Source organism: Perognathus longimembris, chromosome 23, assembly GCF_023159225.1.
Source record: "Perognathus longimembris pacificus isolate PPM17 chromosome 23, ASM2315922v1, whole genome shotgun sequence".
Lineage (NCBI taxonomy): Eukaryota > Metazoa > Chordata > Mammalia > Rodentia > Heteromyidae > Perognathus > Perognathus longimembris.
In genome coordinates, this window is record NC_063183.1 from 25,095,165 (window position 1) to 25,116,365 (window position 21,201).

The window sequence follows — 21,201 nt, forward strand, 5'->3', positions numbered from 1 at the left end:
TATTAATTCTGCAAACAATCTTTATAAAAACCAGATGTGTTTAAACAAACATAAGGTTTTTGTATCTCGCTGAGAGATACTTAATTTTTAAAAGGCATTGTTAATAAAAATAGGGCATAAATAACACACTCCAGCAATACTCCACATGGTTTCTGAAATACCAATGTATGGAATTCTGAAACAATCACAACATCTCCCCCAAGGCCTCTGTCCAATATGTGGCAAAGCCTGGAACAGTGATCTTGAATGTAAGAATCTCTAAGCTAAGGACCTGGATGGAAATTTTATGGGCTTCTCTCTCTATATACAAAATTTCTAATTACTCACCTAGGAGATAAAAATGTAGATAGGTAAAAAGAATAGGCAGAAAGACAGATAGTGGATATACATACATGCATATATATACATAATGTATATGATACACACACATGTCATCTCAGATTACCAGGAAGTACATTTTACAAATATAAGAGGGAATAAGTTTTTTTCAAATATAGAGAAAAGTTTAGAAAGTGATGGTCTGTTAAGTTACTTAGTGGGACACAGTACAATCTGTCCTGTATTTATGTTTGTAAGTAGCCTGGGGTGAATTTTGAATACAGGATCTCAATGTTCCATAAGTGTTTTGAACTTTTGTTAGGTTTATATGAGTTTATGCCCATAAAAATGTTATTAAACTGAGATCTTACTGTCTTTCACTGCAAGTTTGAACTGTCATCATTTTAATCGAATTACAAAAGATTCTCAATGCTGAGTTGAATTTCAATGTATATTAAATGACATTCAAAGCCCATGAGGCCTTGTGTGTCTAAGAAAATTGAACAGTGAATTGGAACTTTCTCAACTCTCAGGATCACTGGGCTGTTTTCAGAAGCAAATGCCTTTTCTCTCACAGCAATGTAATTACTTACAAATAAAATATAACTTTTATCTAAAAGAACCGAACTATTTTTTATGCCATTTAATTTTTCTTTTCATTTAGCTGCTCCTTCTGCCTCATGCTTGGGTGACCATCTAATTCACTTGAGGCCAGCTACATCATATAATAGATAACATGCCGTGGTGTGTAATCTTTAACTACAGATATATGTATTTATTTTTCTCCCACTGGCTCCTATTTCTTTTTCTCTCATACTCCATCAGTTAAGCAAAATACCCATTTTCTCATGGTTTTGTCCTTCAGAGATACAAAAGCCAAGCTCTTGTTTAAAAATCAGCACTAAATGACTAGTAATATACTGACTTGACATAATTTCAGCCCAAATGAAAGAAACATGGTTTTAAACTTGCTTTCAGACACATGTATGAGTCTTGCTGGATTTTTAAATACACACACACACACACACACACACACACACACACACACACACACACTGAAAATACGTAACTTTCTCCACACTTTCAATAAGCGCCTAGGATCCCCAGACTGGAAAGTGTTATTTAAAAGATAAGATATTAATCTTTCTCTATGCTTTATTCTTACTCAACATCCACCAACGTGATAGAGAAGATTTTGATGAGTGAATTCTTTTAGAAGGAACAAGATCTTACTAGGATATTTAATAAAGTCATATTACCCTAATAGCCCATTAGGTATTCTCTTTGCTTCTCTCATAACCCTCCAATAAAGTCTCCATTCTGTAGTCAGATTCATCTTGTGTGTGTATACATGCATGTGCAGGAACAAGGGCTTGAACTCAGGGACTTCTACTCTCACTCAGTTTTCTGACTCACAACCAGTGCTCCACCCCTTTAGCCATGCCTCTAGCCTGGCACTTTGCTGGCTGATTAAAGATGGAGTATCCTAGACTTTTCTGTCCATTTTGACTTTGAATTATGAGTTTCCAGGTCTCAGCTTTCTGAGTAGCTAGGATCACAGATGTGAGTAATTGGCACCTGCTTCCATCAGATCTGTTTTTTATGAACACAAATATGGTCATGCAAAGTCCTACATAAAATTCACAGTGACTCTTGCAAGGTGGCTCACACCTGTAATCCTAGCTACTCAGAAGGCTGAGGTCTGAGGATCATGGTTCAAAGCCAGCCCGGGTAGGAACGTCTGTGAGACTCTTATCTCCAATTAACTGCCATAAAACTGGAAGTGGCGCTGTGACTCAAGTGGTAGAGCATTAGCCTTGAGCTGAAGAGCTCAGAGACAGTGCCCAAGCCCAGAGTTCAAGCCCCACAAACAACAACAACAACAACAACAACAACAATTCATAGTGACCCCTGAAAGTCACTGGTTTTCTTTTTTTGAGGGGGACAAATCCAAACTTCTTAGCTTAATTTCCAAAACATCCGTTTTACTCTTTTCAGCCTTATTGATCACCAGTAAAAAGAAATTATTTGAAATCATTACAACTTTCACCATAATTTTATCAAAGGACTTATAACATTCCTATTCCCATGAGGCCTTGTAATCAACTCAGAGCTGGGGTTGTAAAAATTGTTTCAGCTTTTATATCTGGGGGTATCCAACCCTTATACACTTCTGAGATTTAGCATGTGTGTGGCCCTTCTTCACTAGAATACTCTCTGGCTCTTTATCCTCCATGCACAATCATTTCTTTATTTCATACTCCTTTCTCTCTTAATATACTTAACTTTTGTACATTTTAGGCAATAAACAGCATGCAAAAATTTGTGCTAAAGGGTTTTCCCAGGTCAATATCTACTGATTGTATGTGTATGTGTGTCTATATCTATATCTATATCTATATCTATATCTATATCTATATCTATATATATATATATCTATATCTATATCTATCTATCTATCTCTATGTATATATATAGAGAGAGAGAGAGAGGAATATAAGTTTTTATTTCTCATATTAGGCAAAAGAATTACTGATATAATACAGTATGAAATCTAGCTTGGAACCCGGCTTATAGTCCCACTTGCCTTCTCCTGGCATTGGCTTTCTAGATCTTTTCCCACTCAAGTAACCAAAGAAAATTTTCTGGGAAATTGAACGGTTTCCAATATGTAGAACAACTACATTCTTTAGGGAAGAAGAGAGGCAATAGACATTAGAAAGCAGCACCCAAGGGATGGGTACTGGTGGCTCAGGCCTGTGATCCTAGGTACTGAGGAAGTCTAAGTATCCTGGTCTGAAGCCAGTCCAGTCAGGAAAGTCTGTGAGGTTCTTATCTCCAATAAACCATCCCCCCAAAGCAAGATGGGGAGCTGTGGTAGAGTGCCAGCCTTGAGTGCAAAAGCTAAGGGATGGCACCCAGGCCCTGAGTTCAAGCCCAGGACTGGCACAAGAGAAAAAGCAACCCTAAATACCAATTTAACACAATATAATAGTGTCCATTGCAAAACTCCAAAGTAAGAAAAAAGCACATGTCATAAACGATGGAAGTAATATACAAAATACACATGAACTGTAAAGCAGGAGCATTAGGAATGCACTTTAGAATTAACTATGAATTAATAAGGACAAGACAAGCAACTCTAGAGGACTAAGGCATGAACGTGTCAACAGGCAGTTCACGGAAGGTAATACTCAGGTTCATTGAACACATGTGCAACATGTTCAAGTTCACCCCTGTTACAGCTATGGTCATCTCAGAGAAAAAGGAAGGGAGGGGGCGGAATATACAAGTAATGTCATTTTGTTGCATATTTAGTGGCTTTGCTAAGTGTTAACATTTAGTCATCTAGCTGGTAGGTTAGATGCATGGTTGATTTACTTCCTGTCTTCTGTAGTTTTGAAATCCCTTTTACCATTATCATCTTAAATAAGTTTACCATCTTAGTTCCATTAAAAAAAATTCCCCATCTATCACCTTTATGAGGTAAAATGATTCAGGCAGTGATGTAAATTCAGGAAAGAATATATGAAGAAGAGTTGGGAATCTTGACATCTAATATCAAATCTGTCACCCACTCTGTGACCTTGAGCAAATCACTTAATCCTAAACCCCATTCCTCCTCCGGAAAACCCTAAGCAATTAGTATATGCCCATACTACATGAATTATTGTTGGGAGTGCATTTGTTCATATGTACTGAAGTGCCGTGAGGGAATGGTATGAAAATTCTCAATCCTGAAGTTAATTGGCAATTAAATGAGCGTGCTTTCCTAGTTGCTATCAGGATAAACTAACTGAAAGAGACATTAGACACAGAAAAGGGAAGATAACAAAAGATACACATGTTTTCTTACCGGGTCTATGAGCTGAGAATAGAGTTCGTGGCAATTGTCGAAAATATACTTGTATGTAGAATCCAGGCAGGCTCGGACACAGTCCTTGACCACCATGCTGGCCTTTGGGGGACTCTGCAGCTCCAGAACCTGACAGATAAATTGTGTTCTTAAATGCACAAGAATGTTATGTAATCATAAATTTTCTTAAACATAGTACAGTGTTGTGTGTGTGTGTGTGTGTGTGTGTGTGTGTGTGCATGTGCATGTGTATGTGTGTTCCATAAAGCTGCCAAGGCTGAAAACAGAAACACAGTTGGGTATGGGAGATAAACAGCTCCTCTCTTACAAGGAAAGGTCAGCAAAACATTTGACTTAAAGCTAAAGTAAGTAGGATCCATTTCCACTTAACATTCTTTGGGATTTTTGTTTTAAATACCAAGTCCACTAGTGAAAGAGCTTTAAGATAAATTTAAAAACTAAATTTGAGCCAAAGGCATTATAGTATCTTAACAGTCTAGGGAAATCGTTTCATTAATATACTTTATGATGGGGGATTCATTTAGGTCTGGTTGAAGAGTATGGAATTGAAGAATATGGATCAAAAGAAGAGGAAAGAAAGTTCTACCAAGCAGTCAATGTATTCTTATGGCACATCATGACAAGGAGAGAAATAAATGGAGATACCTTCAGTCTAAAGAAGGTGATGCTGGTTAGCAGATCAACAGTTGATTTCAGGTCTTGCAATCTTTCACTATTACTTGCAGGAAAGTTTTCCTGGTAAATAATAAACAGAAAATGGGTACAGTTATCATTCACTGAGAAAATAAACTAAAGAACTATGAAAATAACTGGAAACAGACTGTACAACATTTAAATAATAGAGTTTAAAAAATATAATAAAGAGTTTAAAAAATATTTTTATCACAAAATGTATAGAAGGTAGAACATGTAGAAATATTCCCTTCTTCATCACACCTGCTTTTAATCTTCATGATTCAACAAAAATGTACAAAGTATTGTTACTGCAATGTTAAAAATTGTTAATCTTGGGCTGAGACTGTGGCCTAGTGGTAAAGTGCTCACCCATATACATGAAGCCCTGGGTTCGATTCCTCAGCACCACCTATATAGAAAACGCCGAAAGTGGTGCTGTGGCTCAAGTAGTCGAGTGATAGCCTTGAGCAAAAAGAAGCCAGGGACAGTGCTCAGGCCCTGAGTTCAAGCCCCATGACTGGCAAAAAAACAAAAAAAATTGTCCATCTTGTGCATAAAGTACATTTGCTTTTTTTTGCTATTAGAAGAAGGAAGGGTAGCAGGTATATGAAAATCTGTTCATTTCTTACCAGTGCTTTTTTCAGAAATACTTTGAGCCTTGTATTTGTAACGCATATAATTAAACATGCATGTGTTTTACTTGGAGGTAAAATAATAGAATTGTTGACAATGGACATCATTGAATGAGCTTATTGTACTGACGTAGTGACTGATCCAAGAGAAGAGAATCATGTTGCAAATTCCAATGGGGAATCTCAGAAGCTGGGGACACACCAGCAGACTATCTCCATAATAAAGAGCAGTTTCTAAAATGAGGATTTAGCCACATGTCTACCTCCTGGATGAGATGAATACATTATATATGATGGCTATTTTAAAAACTAATTTAAACACACACCACACACACGCACACACACATTGTTATTGCTATAGGCTAAATTGGTATAATGCTCCAAAACATTAAAGGAATCCAGCAAGATGACTTCTGGTCTTGTAGGAAGTGAAGTCAATGTGCTGGCTGACTTTTTCCATGTAGAACATGGTCATTTGAGAATATGATAAGAAACTACTTGATGTAAATACAACACTTGTAGGAAGATAATTTTGTACTTACCCTATACTTGGATAAATCAATTCTTAAAGAGTTATGCAACTGATCCAGTAGTTTTATGAATTTTTCCCTCTGTACCAAGAGAACACAAAATAGGAAGATGGAAATGAATGAACTCTAAAGGTCAATGTCACAATGATTCTGTATGAGCTATTGTTTCCATTTTACTGAATGGAAGGGTCAAAGATATCAATGGCTTGTCTAAGGTTATAGTAGCTAGCATGTGGCATGGTGGTGATTTCAACTCAGGCCTCTCTGACATCAAATCTATTCACCTCCCAAGACGTTACACTACCTTTCTGCAATGAATAAAGTATAATTGTTAACAAAGTCCACAAAGTCGTGTTCTAGGGAGACAGCTCTGAAAAAGAAATTGCCACCATATTCATCTATATGCAATGATTCATAGCAATGTCATATATCAACAAGACAGAGTATACCCCACCCCCTCAGTCTACTCTCAACTAACACTCCAAACCCCCAGAAAATAAATTACTGATTTTTCAAAACTTATCTATGAATGTGGAAACAGCCATCATTTTGTGTCAAAAACAATTTTCAAAACCATTTTCTCCTTTTAGAAGGAAATATAGACAATCCTCTAAGAGGATCAGTTGCTTCTATGAGATATTTATGATTTAGTGTTGAAAGTGGTATAAAAATCAAGTCCCTGAGATTGTCACTATGGTCTGTACTACTGAATCAGTGCTGAGATGTCTTCCTGACAGAAGGATTGAGAGGTAGTGAATAAAAAGTATTTGCTGGGGCTGGGGATATAGCCTAGTGGCAAGAGTGCCTGCCTCGGATACACGAGGCCCTAGATTCGATTCCCCAGCACCACATATACAGAAAACGGCCAGAAGTGGCGCTGTGGCTCAAGTGGCAGAGTGCTAGCCTTGAGCGGGAAGAAGCCAGGGACAGTGCTCAGGCCCTGAGTCCAAGGCCCAGGACTGGCCCAAAAAAAAAAAAAAAACAAGTATTTGCTAGTAAGTGAGCTAAATATGAACAAAGAGCTAGTTTCTAGTGGCTGATGCCTGTTATCCTAGCTACTCAAGAGGCTGAGAGGAAAGCCCTTGAGATTTCTATCTCCAATTAACCAGCAAAAATCTGGAAGTAAAGCTCTGGCTCAAGTGGTAGAGTGCTAGACTTGAGCAAAAAAGTAAAAAAGGACAGTGCTCAAGCCCAGAGTTCAAGCTCCAGGATCTGTACACACACACACACACACACACACACACACACACACACGGTCAAAATTTCAACGCCATACACAAAAACCAGTAGGTACTGGCTGGCTCATTTTTCTGAGCCTTAGTTTCCTTAATAAAAAAAAGTCAAACCACAAAACAAAACAAAGAGGAGAAATAAGATAGAGAGAGGTCCCTGCCTTCATTAATATTCTATAAAGAACAAATTGCATTTTGGAAGGTACTGACAAAATACTAGACTCTTGTTAAGCAAGTTAAGACTCTCTCCCAACAAGTACAGATGGTTTTAATGTCTTAGTGTTTCCCCCCCCCCCTCTCTCTCTCTCTCTCTCTCTCTCTCTCTCTCTCTCTCTCTCTCTCTCTCTCTCTCTCGTCGCAGCTTCCCAAGGGACAAGACAACTGATGCAGTCCTTTATTAATTCTTCCTTCCATTCATGTGGATCAGTGGCTCTCCATCAAGACAATAATATAAAGTAAACAAAAGAGCCACTACATAATCAGTTTAGGGCTACCGTGGAGCTAATCACTCAGATGACTTTACAAGTCAGTCTTACAGTGATTCATGCCATGTCTTTAAATGCTTTGTGTGACTTCTGTGATTGGCACAAATCATCAAGACAGCTGAGGTGGTTGATCCATCAGGCTGCAGCCCAAAGCACTGACCCTATTATACACACTGGGGCCAGCTCTGCTGGCCGCTTGCCCATTACCCATTCTTCCCCTGTTTCTAACTAGTGCAATCTCAAGTGCCTAATATGACCCCGTGAAATGCTTACCTTCCTGGACTGTTTTTCTTCCTAGATCTGCCAAATAGCATGGTCTAGGTTGTATGATTGTGTGTGTGTTTGTGTGTGTGTGTTTGCACATATGTGTGTGTGTTTGTATATAAACATGTACACAAAGAGGAAGGATTCAACCAGCATATTAGAAATAATTTTATTAAAGTATTTTAAATGAATGTTCAACAGATGACATTCACTATAGAATTCTATGTTAAATATAGCTGTCAGCTTCTTTTTCCTTTTGTTCATTGTGCTCCTCTTGCTTTTCCTGTCCTCAACTCTGATACCATGAGGTAGAGCCTGTGTCATAACTTTAAAGACAGTGGGGTCAGGCTAAGCGTTGTTAGCTCATACCTGTAATCCTAGCCACTCCCGAGGCTGAGATCTGAGGATCAAGGCTTAAAGCCATCCCAGGTTGACAAGCCCAAGAGACTCTTGTCTCCAATTAATCAGCAAAAAGCTGAAGTGGAACTGAGGCACAAGTGGTAGAACATCTGTCTTAAGCAAAAGTAGCTGGAGCAGAGTAGAGTGCTCAGAGTCTACATCTGAGCCCCAGTACTGACGCTGACGTATGCACCCATGCACACATTCACTGAACACCAAAAATAGTGCACTTACCTAACCACTTCTGAAAACACTGTGACCTGAGCTGGCTACATTAATACTGAATTCCCTACCTCTTGGTTTTACATTGCATGGGGGAAAAAGATCTCATTTAGTAAAGTGTGTTTACTTGAATTTGTTTCATATAATTGACAAGAATTTGGATGTATACCCACCCCACACTCCGTCTCCCCACCGTGGGCTTCAGATCCCAGCTGAAAATTTTATATGCAAAGAACAGAAAAGCACCACAGAGAAAACTGCTGGGGTTATCGTCCCAGAATCCCAAACAATATCAGATGATGGGAAATTAAAAGTGCGCTGCTGATTGAATTTTCCGACAGATTCTTTAAACAGCAGGGACAGCTTGAGATGTAATCTGATTTAGCATTATTTCTATTTTACTAGGGTGGAGATTAGCTTTGCAGGAATGAAGAAGGAGGTCTACTGTCTGCATGTACCGTCTGAGGACTAGGTGAAGATGAATGGTTAAAATGGTTCTTCCTGGGCTTATATCCACAACATCAAGAGCTGCCACATTATTCAGCTCTTTGTGTTAGGTAAGGGTCCCTATGTCCAGAAGGAGAGAAACCACTGATAATAATACAAAGTATTATCAGTTATCAAAATTCAGATTTAGCTACTTGTTCAGAATGAGAGCAGGATGTGGTAAACTATCTCTTTCCAAACTATCCCACACCCCTGCTCTTTTGCCCTATCAGCTATCTTATTTTTCCTTCAAAACCACTGTTTAGACTCAGTACCATACTTCCTTGCCAGGATTAGCACATTCATCCTCTTATCAGCTTCCTTCTATGCTCAATACCAAGGACTGGGTTATGCATTTCAACTGGTACCGTGAACACCATACTTATGCCTTCCCAACAGACTTTTGTCATGACCTTAGCTTGTGGCTAGTAGGTGTGTCTGTACTGACTTCTACAGCTGGGAAGTGGATATGATTTGCTGCTTCTTAGTCAAGTATAGAAGTCAAGTTGTTTTCTTGTCACTAGCTTTATGGTTTTGAGTACACAATTGCACTAGCAACACAGGGAGTCTCTTGATTCCCTAGCTTCATGATGGTAAGGAAAGTTACAGTTTCTCTCACAAATCCATTTTATTTTTGTGATATTTTGAGAATTACAGCAGAGGGAACTTTTGGTTGTCTTTTGGATAATATTGTATACAACTAAGTTTTTACTTGAAATTGTTAGGATAGTTTGTATTCCTGTAAGTATACACTATCTCAGATACCTTCTACCTCTTCCCAATGCATCTTTACTTTACTCCATGCACTTCCTCAATCAGAAATTCTGTTTATACTTTACTTTTGAAGTCCAAACAACTCAAGGACCATTAAAAGCTCCCAGTCATCTGATGTTGACCTAAGGATCCAGTCTCCCTCACACTTACATCTTTCATTCTATTTGCCCTACTTAGTAAGCAGGATGATTTGTACACACTTCCAGAACTTACTTTGCATGTTTACTTTTTCCTATCTTTTCTGATCATTATTTTATTATCATTAAATAGTTGTACAAAAAGATTTCAATTCAGCATTTCAATTTATGTGTGCAATGTGTAATTACCCAATAATCCATGAAGACAGGTTTCAACCTCACCTGCTTCTCTGAATAACAACCACAGGCTGACCGATTCCAATGGTCTCATTTCTTTTCCCATCTTAACTGAACTGTCTAGAGACTTTAGTTTACATTGGGTAACACTGCATGTTTCTGGTAACTTTCACGAAGTTTCTCTATGTGCTCTCCTCAGAAAACTTTGTCTACCTCCTCTTCACTGACAACTCAAGGCTTAATCTTTTTCTTTTTGTTATTGCTCACTTTTCAACTATATTATGTCTGAAAAGCAGTATTAATCTACAAAAAAATCTGATTTAAATTTTTTTTTAGCACAATGAACCTTTTCTTTTCTTAGAAATTTGTTTTTTACAATGATCATCTTTATTGCTTTGGTTTGGAGGCCTAACATGTCAGTGTTACTGCCTTGGAGAAGGATAAAGAAGGGATGACATCACCAGCACTGTATCCCAACTGATCAGCTTCTGTAGCATAATAAAACCCAGCAGCTCCAAAGTGAAGTTGGGAGGGTTACATTTAACATACTTGACTAGGCAAACAGCATTCTTTTTAATAGGTAAGAGAAAAATAGAAATAAATCCACATGCCAAATCATTAATTTATGAAGATGAAGGTTTTGTTGTTTGACCCTTTGGTACAGAAGTGATTTGATTCACAAAATGAAGTTTTGTTATAACCATGCTGCCCATGAAACCTCTAATATACTAAAACCAATCTGCTTTTTCTTCTCTGGGTCAGCATGAAGCAAAAGAGCAAGCTATCTAATTTTCCTCCAGGGAGCTTTTATGGCAGATATTAATCATATCACCACCTCATCTTTTTCAGAAGTAGAATGGCTCTTCCGTGAAGACTGGCTTATTTTCAGCAATGTAAGCCAGCGGGATATTAGAAGCCAAATAATTTCACAACATGGAGGTGATAGGTAAAATCCTAAGAGCAGGAGTTCTGTTACTAAGAAGAGAATTTGACAAAAGCAAGCAAACAAACAAAAAACTTCTCAGTAATCTGATACATAGCCATAACAGTATTTTGATTAACTGACCAGGGAATGGTCTTTGGTTCCAGTTCCTGCAAGAGTCAATCTGTCTAACAGAAGTAGCTGCAGTGGTATTGGTTACACTCTAAGGAGAAACAAAATCCTTTAGATAACTCTCACAGTTTTTACGCTATGTATGTGTGTATGTTAGTGTGTTCTGGTACTAGAGCTTGAACACAGGGCCTGAGCACTGACTCTTAACTTTCTGTTCAAGGCAGGTACTTTACCACTTGAGCTACATTTCCATTTCTGGCTTTTTGTTGGTTAGCTGGAGATGAAGGTCTCATAGACGTCCTGTCTGGGCTGACTTCAAGCTGCAGTCCTCAGATCTCAGCTTCCTGAGTCACTGCCACATAGCCCATCATTTGTCCATCTCATTTTAGCTTCATCATAAACTTGAGAACATGTTAGAAGTGGACTTATTATTATAATCATTGAGCAGACTAAGGTTTAGATGACTGAGCAACTTGCTCAATTGTAATGAAAATGCAAACTCATCACTCCCACTCCCTCAAGTGTTTGTGGCTATTGAATTTTTTTTTTTTAATTTGTCATTAACTTTCTCCTCTGGTTCATGGTAGTTATGTTCTCATCTGGTTCATTCGAAATCACATGCTTTACTAACGTGAAGGAAAGGAAAAAAACAAGAGTAAAAACAAACCAAAACAATTTTTTTTTTTTTGGCCAGTCCTGGGCCTTGAACTCAGGGCCTGAGCACTGTCCCTGGCTTCTTCCCGCTCAAGGCTGGCACTCTGCCACTTGAGCCACAGCGCCACTTCTGGCCGTTTTCTGTATATGTGGTGCTGGGGAATCGAACCTAGGGCCTCGTGTATCCGAGGCAGGCACTCTTGCCACTAGGCTATATCCCCAGCCCAACAAATTTTAAAAAACCTAAATTAGGGGCTGGGAATATGGCCTAGTGGCAAGAGTGCTTGCTTCATATACATGAAGCCCTGGGTTCGATTCCCAAGCACCATATATATTAAAAAAAACAGCCAGAAGTGGCGCTGTGGCTTAAATGGCAGAGTGCTAGCTTTGAGCAAAAAGAAGCCAGGGACAGTGTTCAGGCCCTGAGTCCAAGGCCCAGGACTGGCAAACAACAACAACAACAACAACAACAAAAAACACAAATTATAAAAGAAAATAACCAATCCTTTGGGGTTGGATGCATGGCTTAATTGGTTTCATGAGCAAAAATGTCAGCTACTGAATTTGAGTTCCAGTCTCAGACCAAAACAAAACAAAACAAAAAGAATTACAACAGAGGCAGATTTCCTTTCCAAACAGTGTGTCTTTCTTTTACTTTCTATGCCTCAAATATTTATATTCTAGGACACACATCCCCAAATGTGATTTCTGACAACACAATTAACATATATGTGTGTGTGATACATGTGTTTGTGTGTGTATACGTATGTGTATATGTATGTATGTGTGTGTATGCTCAATGAACCAAATTGGAAGGACAATGGGAAAAGTAACTATGTGGTGGTCTTAGAAATCACTTTTTCTCAGTGGATCTAAGTACCACTCCCCCCCCCCCCCAACAATGAACCAAAGGAGAAGAAAAACGCTTGTCTCATGGCATGACTAAGCAGGACCATTGCCTTACCCGGCTGCCATGGCCTGAAACCTTGCATCTTCCCGATGCCTTTCTCTTTCTTCACTGGCTATGTCTTCAAAGACAGCAAGTGCTGGTTTTACTGTGAATTTTATGGCCTGAAAAGCTCTGATATCAGTTCTTCTTTTTCCATCTTCACTGACTCTTAGTTTTGATTCTTCTCACTTTACTGGGCAATTATAACTCATCTACATCCCATTTCCAGCCTTATCAATTTTGATTTTTAATTGTATTACACTTGGAGAGAATGAGTTTTACTGACATGGGTGGCAGTAAGATTTCTTAGTAGACCCAGGTTTCTCCTTTTTTAATGTGCTTTTGATGCCCTTGAATACTCCAGGTAGACAGCTTTAATTAGGCAGAAGTAATTCTCTTGGGCTCTTTCTCTACCTACTCCTTTTTACTTAGAGAATGAACGATTGCCATTACCAACCATAGAAACCAACGGATGATGCAAAGGGAGCTATCAAGCTCCAGGGAAGACAGCCAAAGTCATTTCCCAGGAGACTAGTGAATACAACACAGGGAACCCTAAGTTTGCATGTATATGCACAATTCCCTATGAAGGCCTAGTATGCACTTACAAAATGCATGTCCCCAATGGAAAAGGATCATCCCAGCTACAGAGATTCAACCCATGAAGATTCATTCCTCTTGGCTGTCAAATTGAGTTATATCACCGACATCAGTGGACTTCAAGCCACAATTCTATTATGCTAAGAGACATCCCCCCAAGTGTCCCTTTCAGCAAAAAAAAGATTATTGCTTGTAAAGGCCCTTGAAAATGAATCCTCCCTAGATGGTACTAGAAATTTTAACATTCGGAAAAAAAAAATAGGTATACTCACACCAAAGTTAGTAGCAGCGAATCGGTCTGAGGCAGAAACCTGGATATTTGTAGAAACTGTGGTGTGAGCGTAGAAAGCGTTGATATTCGCCAGCAAAGTGCTCATGACAGCAGGGACTCCAGGGCACATGTATTTCGAAGACAGGCAGGAGAAGTGCCTTCAAGACAAGAACAACAACAAAAAGCATAAAGCGCTTCGAAAAACAGAAACAAATTCACTCACATTACAGCTGACCTTTTTTTTTTTTTTTGAAGAATTTGTATTGTAACGGTGATATACACAGGGGATACAGTTACATAAGTCAGGTAATGGGTACATTTCTTTTTGGACAATGTCAGCCACAACCTATCTCGTGTAAGCAGCTATGTCATGCTTCCACCTATGAAAAGGAGTAGGAAACGTCCAAAAACTCTAATTGAAACAGAAAACAATTTCAATGTTTTGATCAAATTTCTCATTCACAAGTGGAGTGTCTAGAATGTGGGATTGTGGATCATTTTTCTCACCTTGGAAGAGTGCTATGGGCAGGATGCAAAGGTATAATTTCCAAGTATTAGAAAGCAAAGACACAAGAGCCTCTCTCTGAACCATTGGGATAAGTAGAATATGTTAAAATTGAGATAAGTTTTTGAACAAAACTTGATTACTTGAAAAATTGCAATGATCTAGGGAAAAAACACAACACCTTTTCCTGTCCCTCAACCTTCCCTCATTGATTTCAGTCCTGAAAATGCCACATTCCAGACAAAATGTTCTTTCATACCTGAATTTTCTTTTTTATTTGTGTGTGTGTGTGTGTGTGTGTGTGTGTGTGTGTGTGTGTGTGTGTGTGTACTGGTGCTTGAACTTAGGACCTCATAGTTACTGCTTCTTTGTGTATGGCTGGTGTTCTACTGCCTGAGCCATGCCCCACTCTGCCATTTTGCTTGTTACTTCAGATATAGAAGCTTAACGACTTTTCTGTGGAGTCTGGCTTTGAACCATAACCTCCCATATCTCAGCTTCCTAGGTAGCTAGGATAGTAGACAGGAACTACTGATGCCCGGGTTGGTATATATTTGTATTTATTTTACATTAAAGCAGAGAAAGCAAGTGGCCCGCCTTTCATCGCACGTTGATTGAAGAAGTCAACTTCGCACTTGACTCTAGTTTGTGGGATTTTTTTCAAAAAAGGAATACCTTTTATAAGCAATTCTGTTTTCTAAGCACTTTGTTAAGAGACAGGATTTAATTAGGCACACAGATGAACAGTTAGGACATATTGAACCGTGCCAGTTTTATGCTTAAAGACTTTCTTTTAAACCTTGAATAATAGTATCATTGATAATGTCAAAAGCATCCAGCGTTCAATTCTATTCTTTCTCTCAAGGAAGCTTGGTTTCCTGTGGGCTGTAACAAAAGCTCTGGAAATTGAAAGCACAGCTTATGATAAATGTGAAAGATAAAACATGCATACAAGAAAGAAATGTGCAATATAGAATCCAATCCTATTTTACCCTCATATCTTAGTAATTTATCCCATACCTCAGTATTGTGGTATTTTGTATTCTTGAATGAATACCAACACAGAATAAACATACCTAAATAAATGTCCTGAATGGTACTTATAAAATAAATATGGGTAAAGAAAATTGTAGCTTTTCTTATATCTCAATTGGGATATCTTGCCCAATTTGTTTTTCATAGTACTAAATTATGATAGTAGGTTCATTTTTTTTAACATGGATCTTTGAGAATAATAATTAATGCCATTGAAGCTACATGACTTAATGTAATTTAACTATGGTGATTAAATTATCAATGAGTGCTTCTTTAAGGTGAATTATATATCTTTGGCTTTGTTATTTGCCAGATTCTACCAAGAACACGGTTTCTTTTTAAGCTTTTACATCAACTTTATTCTCAGCGCCAACCTGAATGAGTTAATAATATCCCCATCATTGCCAACTATTGTAGGAATCACATTCCTTCTTACATGTACCCAAACTCATACCAATAATGAGTTCTGAGTTGCAAAAGAGGACTTGGTGTTTGCACCTGTCTGTAAGACTTTGTTACAACAAATTAAACAAAGACACATACAAGTACTACAATTATGTTTTTTTTTTTAAAATTAAATATCCCTAGAGATATGTCATCACAGGTCAAGAGCCACAGAATATACAAGGTCTTAAGTTTAACCACAGGAAAGATGGCAAAGGAATGTACATATATAGCAGAAAAAAGAGATACAGTAAAAAGAACAGGTAATTGTCAAAATAAACTTTTGAGAAACTCAAAAGCTAAAGTTTATTGTCCTGAACTGGAGGTCATGAGAATAAATAACTTTGTTATAAATTTAAGAGAAAGATTAGTGTCTATATTGCAACCATGTTACTCAGTCGTGTGTGTGTGTGTGTGTGTGTGTGTGTGTGTGTGTGTTTAGGGGTAAGCAGGGAGGGATTTGAACTCAGAGTCTTACATTTGCTTGCTCAGCTGGAGCTCTACCACTTGACCCATGCCTCCAGCCCAGATTTTGCTGGTTACTTTGGAGATGCAATCTAGAGAACTTTCTTCTGAGGCTGACTTTGAACTATGATCCTTCAGAACTAAGCCCTCCTTGAGAGTCGTGAGGCTTATACGCATCCACTACTGTTGCTTGGCTAATCTCTACTTCTTTCACTTCTACCTGCAAGTACCCTTCTCGCTCCGGGCCCATGAACCTTGGGTGTGCTTGATCAAGATGGCAGCAGCACCTTAGAATTCCTTCAAGCATAAATCATGGCGAAAAAAGCCAGACAGGAAAAGGAAAGCCAGGGATTAGAACTGGCAGAATAGGGATTTTGCAGAGGGAAGGAAGCTTAGCCCTAATTATAGTAAGACTTTTAGAAAATGAGGACAGAAATTACTAGACTGACAAATAAGCATCGTGGTTCCTTAGCAACATCCTTGCTGTACCCAGGGGAAATGAGAAGCAAAGTGAAAGGTGCCCAAAGGTATCAAGGTTAACTAGGTCAGGGTAGATTGTGACTGGTAACTAGTTGAGAAGGTTGGTTCTCTCATGTGAACTTCGTGAAGTTGCCTGCGAGTTTTATGGTAGAAGCTGGTTTCTCAGGTGAATTTCAAAGTGACCCCATTGAGATGTGTAAATATTGGAAGCAAAAAAAAAATAATCAAACTGGGAGGTAGAAGAGCAAATGGATACTTCTACCCCATTTCCAATACTGCTAAAGCTCCTCACGTATGGTAGTCAGAAAATATTTTTTAAAAGTATTTATTTTTAAGTATCTTCTGCCATTTTTAATTGGTTGCAAGCCAGAGATACATTCTGTATCATGGTAATTGAGAAGAAACAAACCATGAGCATGAGAGTGTATATATCTCCTGATTCCTTTGGATCACATCTGTCTCTTCATTGTGGCATGGTGTTTGCACATCTGTTTCTTCTACAATATGCATAGCTCTTATTTTCTTGTCCTTTTATCCAGATCATACTTAGCCTACTAATGTTCCATCCCCAGGAATTAGCCAATAACTTCTTGATCAAAACAAAGCAATATGAGCTAAAGGTACCCATGCAGAATTAAAGAGCAGAGGACATGTGCTCAGTAGGTACCTTGAGTATGACAGTTTATGGCAACATCCAATTACCTTGTGAACATAGCAGGCAATGCTGTAATGATGATTGCTACTTTGAAGGTTAATAGTGCTCTACTCATCATCAGTATACTGAGAGCAGTATTTGAAAATTTCCAGAGCATTAGCCATGTATTCATCTTAGGGAACTGACAGAAATGTTGCACTTCCTGATTAAAATTTAAGAGGCAATTTCTTGGGTGGGATGGTCAGTAGCTAGCTGAGTCACCACCCCTTTATGCCTCCCATGGAAACTTCAAAGGAAATGAAAAATGATGTTACATCACAACAGCACTAGAAATATTGGCTACACTAGAAATATAGGCTACCAGTCAATGATCTCCCATACCTGGGAGGAAGATTCCCTAATTTTAGGGCAGTTGGTGAGATTGAGAAATACCCAATGCTTTACTAGTATCTAAACTACTAAACTATTAACCTAACCAGAAAGACATGGGAAGGTATTTCTAGGAGCCATTTGTTGTATTCTTCTGCATCAGAGATTTGGGCCCAGCCTGCTTCCCAGAAGGGCTGTCAATCAATTCCTATTCCAACAAAGAAAGAAGAGAGGCTGGAAGAACAACTGGGCTGGGATACCCTCGGGATGATGTATGTTCTGCTCTTAGCAAGACAACATTCACAGGTTGCTCCTATTCTTCTCCCTCTCATAATTTGAGAGAAACTTGAGTCTGCCAGTAGGAGCAGATGAATGTCTTTCCTCTGTCTAAAACAGCACTTCATTTGAATAAAGACATGGCAAAGAATGGAAAATGTTTAGGGACTTCCCTTTCAATTTAAGGTCTGCTGCTGGATGCTGGCAGCACTTAGCTGCTCCGTAAACATGAAAAGGAAACCCTCAAACTGCCCAAACAAGCAGGATGCAAACATCCTTGTACACGTTCAGGTCAATACACACATATGCATGTGTATACTATGTATGTGTATATACATAACAACAACAACAACAACCAAAAATACCATGACCTCAAATAGTCATACTGGTACCTCAAACTAAAGTTTTAGATTTTTGTGATTGAAAAAAAAATGTATGCAGTATCGTTAATACATCATTAGCTTGTTGTTACCTTATTTTAAAAAACGTATAAAATATAAATTTTAAGTACTGCTAATTCAACTTTTACTCAACTGTAGATTTGTGTGTATGTGCATATGTGTGTGATAGTGCGCATGTGTGTGTATGTGTGCTTCTGGTCCTGGGGCTTGGGTGCTGTCCCTGAGCTTTTGTGTTCAAGGTTAGTGCTCTACAACTAGTGGAGCAGCTCTACTTCTCACATTTTTGGTGGTTAATTGGAGGTAAGAGTCTTGTGGGGATTTCTTCCCTGGCTGGCTTTGAACCTCGATCCTAGATCTCAGCTTCTTGAATAGCTAGGATTACAGGTGTGAGCCACTGGCCGGGTGCCCAGCAAAATGGTATCCTTACACTGACTTAGAAAAATAGAACTATCTGCAAGTTCTTTTTAAAATACAGTAAGAAAGTTTTACAAATAGGGTTGGTTGGAGGATGACTGTGATCTAAGGACATGCATGGAAATATCACAATGCAACCCCTGTTTGTACAATTAATATATTTTTACATCTTTTTCAATTTTAGTAGGATTATCGCTCCTGTATTGAGATTTTCCCATCTGTAAAATGGAAAGTCTAATCTTGACAAACTCTATTAGGCTGTGCATCTGAACATAGGTAACATGTGGGGGTCACTTCTTCCTGTCTCAGCAGTTGACCTGGTTGAAACCTTGGGAGTATATGCCTGAGAGAATCCACCCTTTGCAGAACTCCCTGGTGATGGACTTCTATCCTACATAAAATTTGGCAAAACACTGAGTTTATGTGCACCCTTTCTTTATGCATGGTTACAGCCAAAGCAAACTTTTTTTCTTGCTTCTAACCACTTCTTTAAAAAAATTTCCCTTTTTCCTTTAAGCAGATACAGTTCCAATGTTAGTTAAACTGTTCTCAAAGGGGAACAGGATTAACAGTTAAACAACAGCTTAAAATGAGTGTACCCATCTTGCAAACAACCCTTCAAAAAAGTACCCTTTCAGAAAAAGAATAAACAAAATAACTAGGGTCATAAAGTATTACAGAAATCCCTAGAAATGTTTAGCATCCTGCACCCCCAAAACTGATTAAAAAAACAATGGATTGATAATGTTAAAAGCACTTGTCATTGTTTCTACAAGTAAATGGGGCTAGTGTCAAAACAATTTAACAAACTGAGTTTTAGGCTCCCTGGGAAAAGCTAGAATAACACGCTCAAAAATAATGCTTAAATCATGAATAACACAGCATGAAACTAGCACAAAAACTGACAGAGAGACCAATGGAACAGAATAGAAACAGAGATAAACGGAAATGACAGCCAGATGATTTTCTGACCAAAGTGTCAAAAACACTGGATATGAAAAAGATAAGTCTTTACAATAAGTATGCTGGGAACAGTGGGTATCCACATGCAGAAATATAACACAGACCCTTTTCTCATGCTATAAAAAAAATCAACTTAAAGGTAAGACCTCAAAGTATGAAACTATTAGGAGAACACAGGAAAGCATAGACCTAAAGAAGTCATTTTCTTTGTCTGAGTCTCAAGTATACTTCCGGCTCCCAAAATGATGATGCTGATGCCTAATTCATGTTTTGTGTCTTTGAAACTATTAGAAGAATGTCTCTCTTATTTCTAGGGTTTACACTAACTAAAGAGATTTCATTTAGCAAAGGGAAAAGTCTTATAACATTGGGTTGGCCAATGGCTATTTGGACATGAGCCAAAAGGAAATGGGAGCAAAAGCAAAAATAAATAGGATGATATAAAACTCAGAAGCTTCTGTGGAACAACAGACACAATCAGTGAGTGAAGAATAGGAGAAGGTAATTGCAAACTATACATCTGGTAAGCAGTTAACACTCCAAATATATAAATAACTAAGCAATCCAACAGTGAGAAAAATGACAAATTTTGAGATTTAACATCTGTGGGCATATTGTTCTAAGGAGGTCACCATTGATGAAAGAGCACAAATGCTATTATTCAGTAGTCTAAAAGTTCTCACATTTACCTATACTATTTGTAGAGTTCTGAGCATCGTAAGACAAAACCACATGAAGTAGGCTACATTACTGTCACAAAAATTATGGTCATGTATGACATTAACACTGCCTATCAAAAACTAGATATTGCTGCATGCTAGTTATCTCAAATATTGTAGGTGGATGAATTAATTTTTTCCCCATGATGCCACCCAATTTTTGGCAAAGACATGTTGCCTCTCAACAAATCTAAAATTAATTTTATACTGTAGTACATTGACTTTTGTTTTGTTGGGCATCATTGGCTTTGGGAGAGGTATATTTTCACATTAGTATTCTTCCTATTCAAGTTTCCCTGATAGCTGGGAAAATAGCTGTTGAGATGGAGGTCTTATGAACTTTTCCTATCTGTGTCAGCCTCAAAATGTGATCCTCTCAATCTTGGTCTCCTGAGAAGCTAAGATTACAGGTGTGAGCCACTCACTAGTGTCTGGTGAAAGTCACCTGTATTTTAGAGAGATGATTTCATTTGCTTGCTAAGTGGGCACAACTTCTTCAGTGCTTGATCAACCACTTCTGTAAACAGGAAAATTGTAGTCCCTCTCTTCCTCAGAATGCTCTAGAAGAAGGATGTATTCTTTTATGCAACAAGTAAGGTGAATAATTGTGCCTTTATAGAGAATGGTCTATGGTTAAAAGGAAAGGTAATGAGTGCATTTACAGTAAGCAGGAAGTATATTGGAAGACTGGGAAATTGAGTCTTAGTGAACATGTTCTTTACCAGCAAAACAGATTTAG

The 21,201-nt window shown here is 38.2% G+C and overlaps 1 protein-coding gene and 1 non-coding gene across 2 annotated transcripts in view; both read right to left on the reverse strand.

The window, feature by feature from the left end:
- The window catches only part of Unc13c (unc-13 homolog C), a 280,832-nt gene that overhangs the window by 121,527 nt on the left and 138,104 nt on the right, over positions 1-21,201 (reverse strand). Inside the window, exons 12-15 of the mRNA XM_048332735.1 lie at positions 13,738-13,894; positions 6,045-6,113; positions 4,841-4,930; positions 4,175-4,303 (exon numbers count right to left, since the gene is read on the reverse strand). Of these exons, the coding sequence (XP_048188692.1) occupies positions 4,175-4,303; positions 4,841-4,930; positions 6,045-6,113; positions 13,738-13,894 (445 nt within the window). The remainder of the gene's footprint in view (positions 1-4,174; positions 4,304-4,840; positions 4,931-6,044; positions 6,114-13,737; positions 13,895-21,201) is intronic.
- LOC125341265 lies at positions 15,698-15,826 on the reverse strand. The gene has a single exon (XR_007208944.1). It is a non-coding gene; the product is annotated as a small nucleolar RNA SNORA40 (small nucleolar RNA).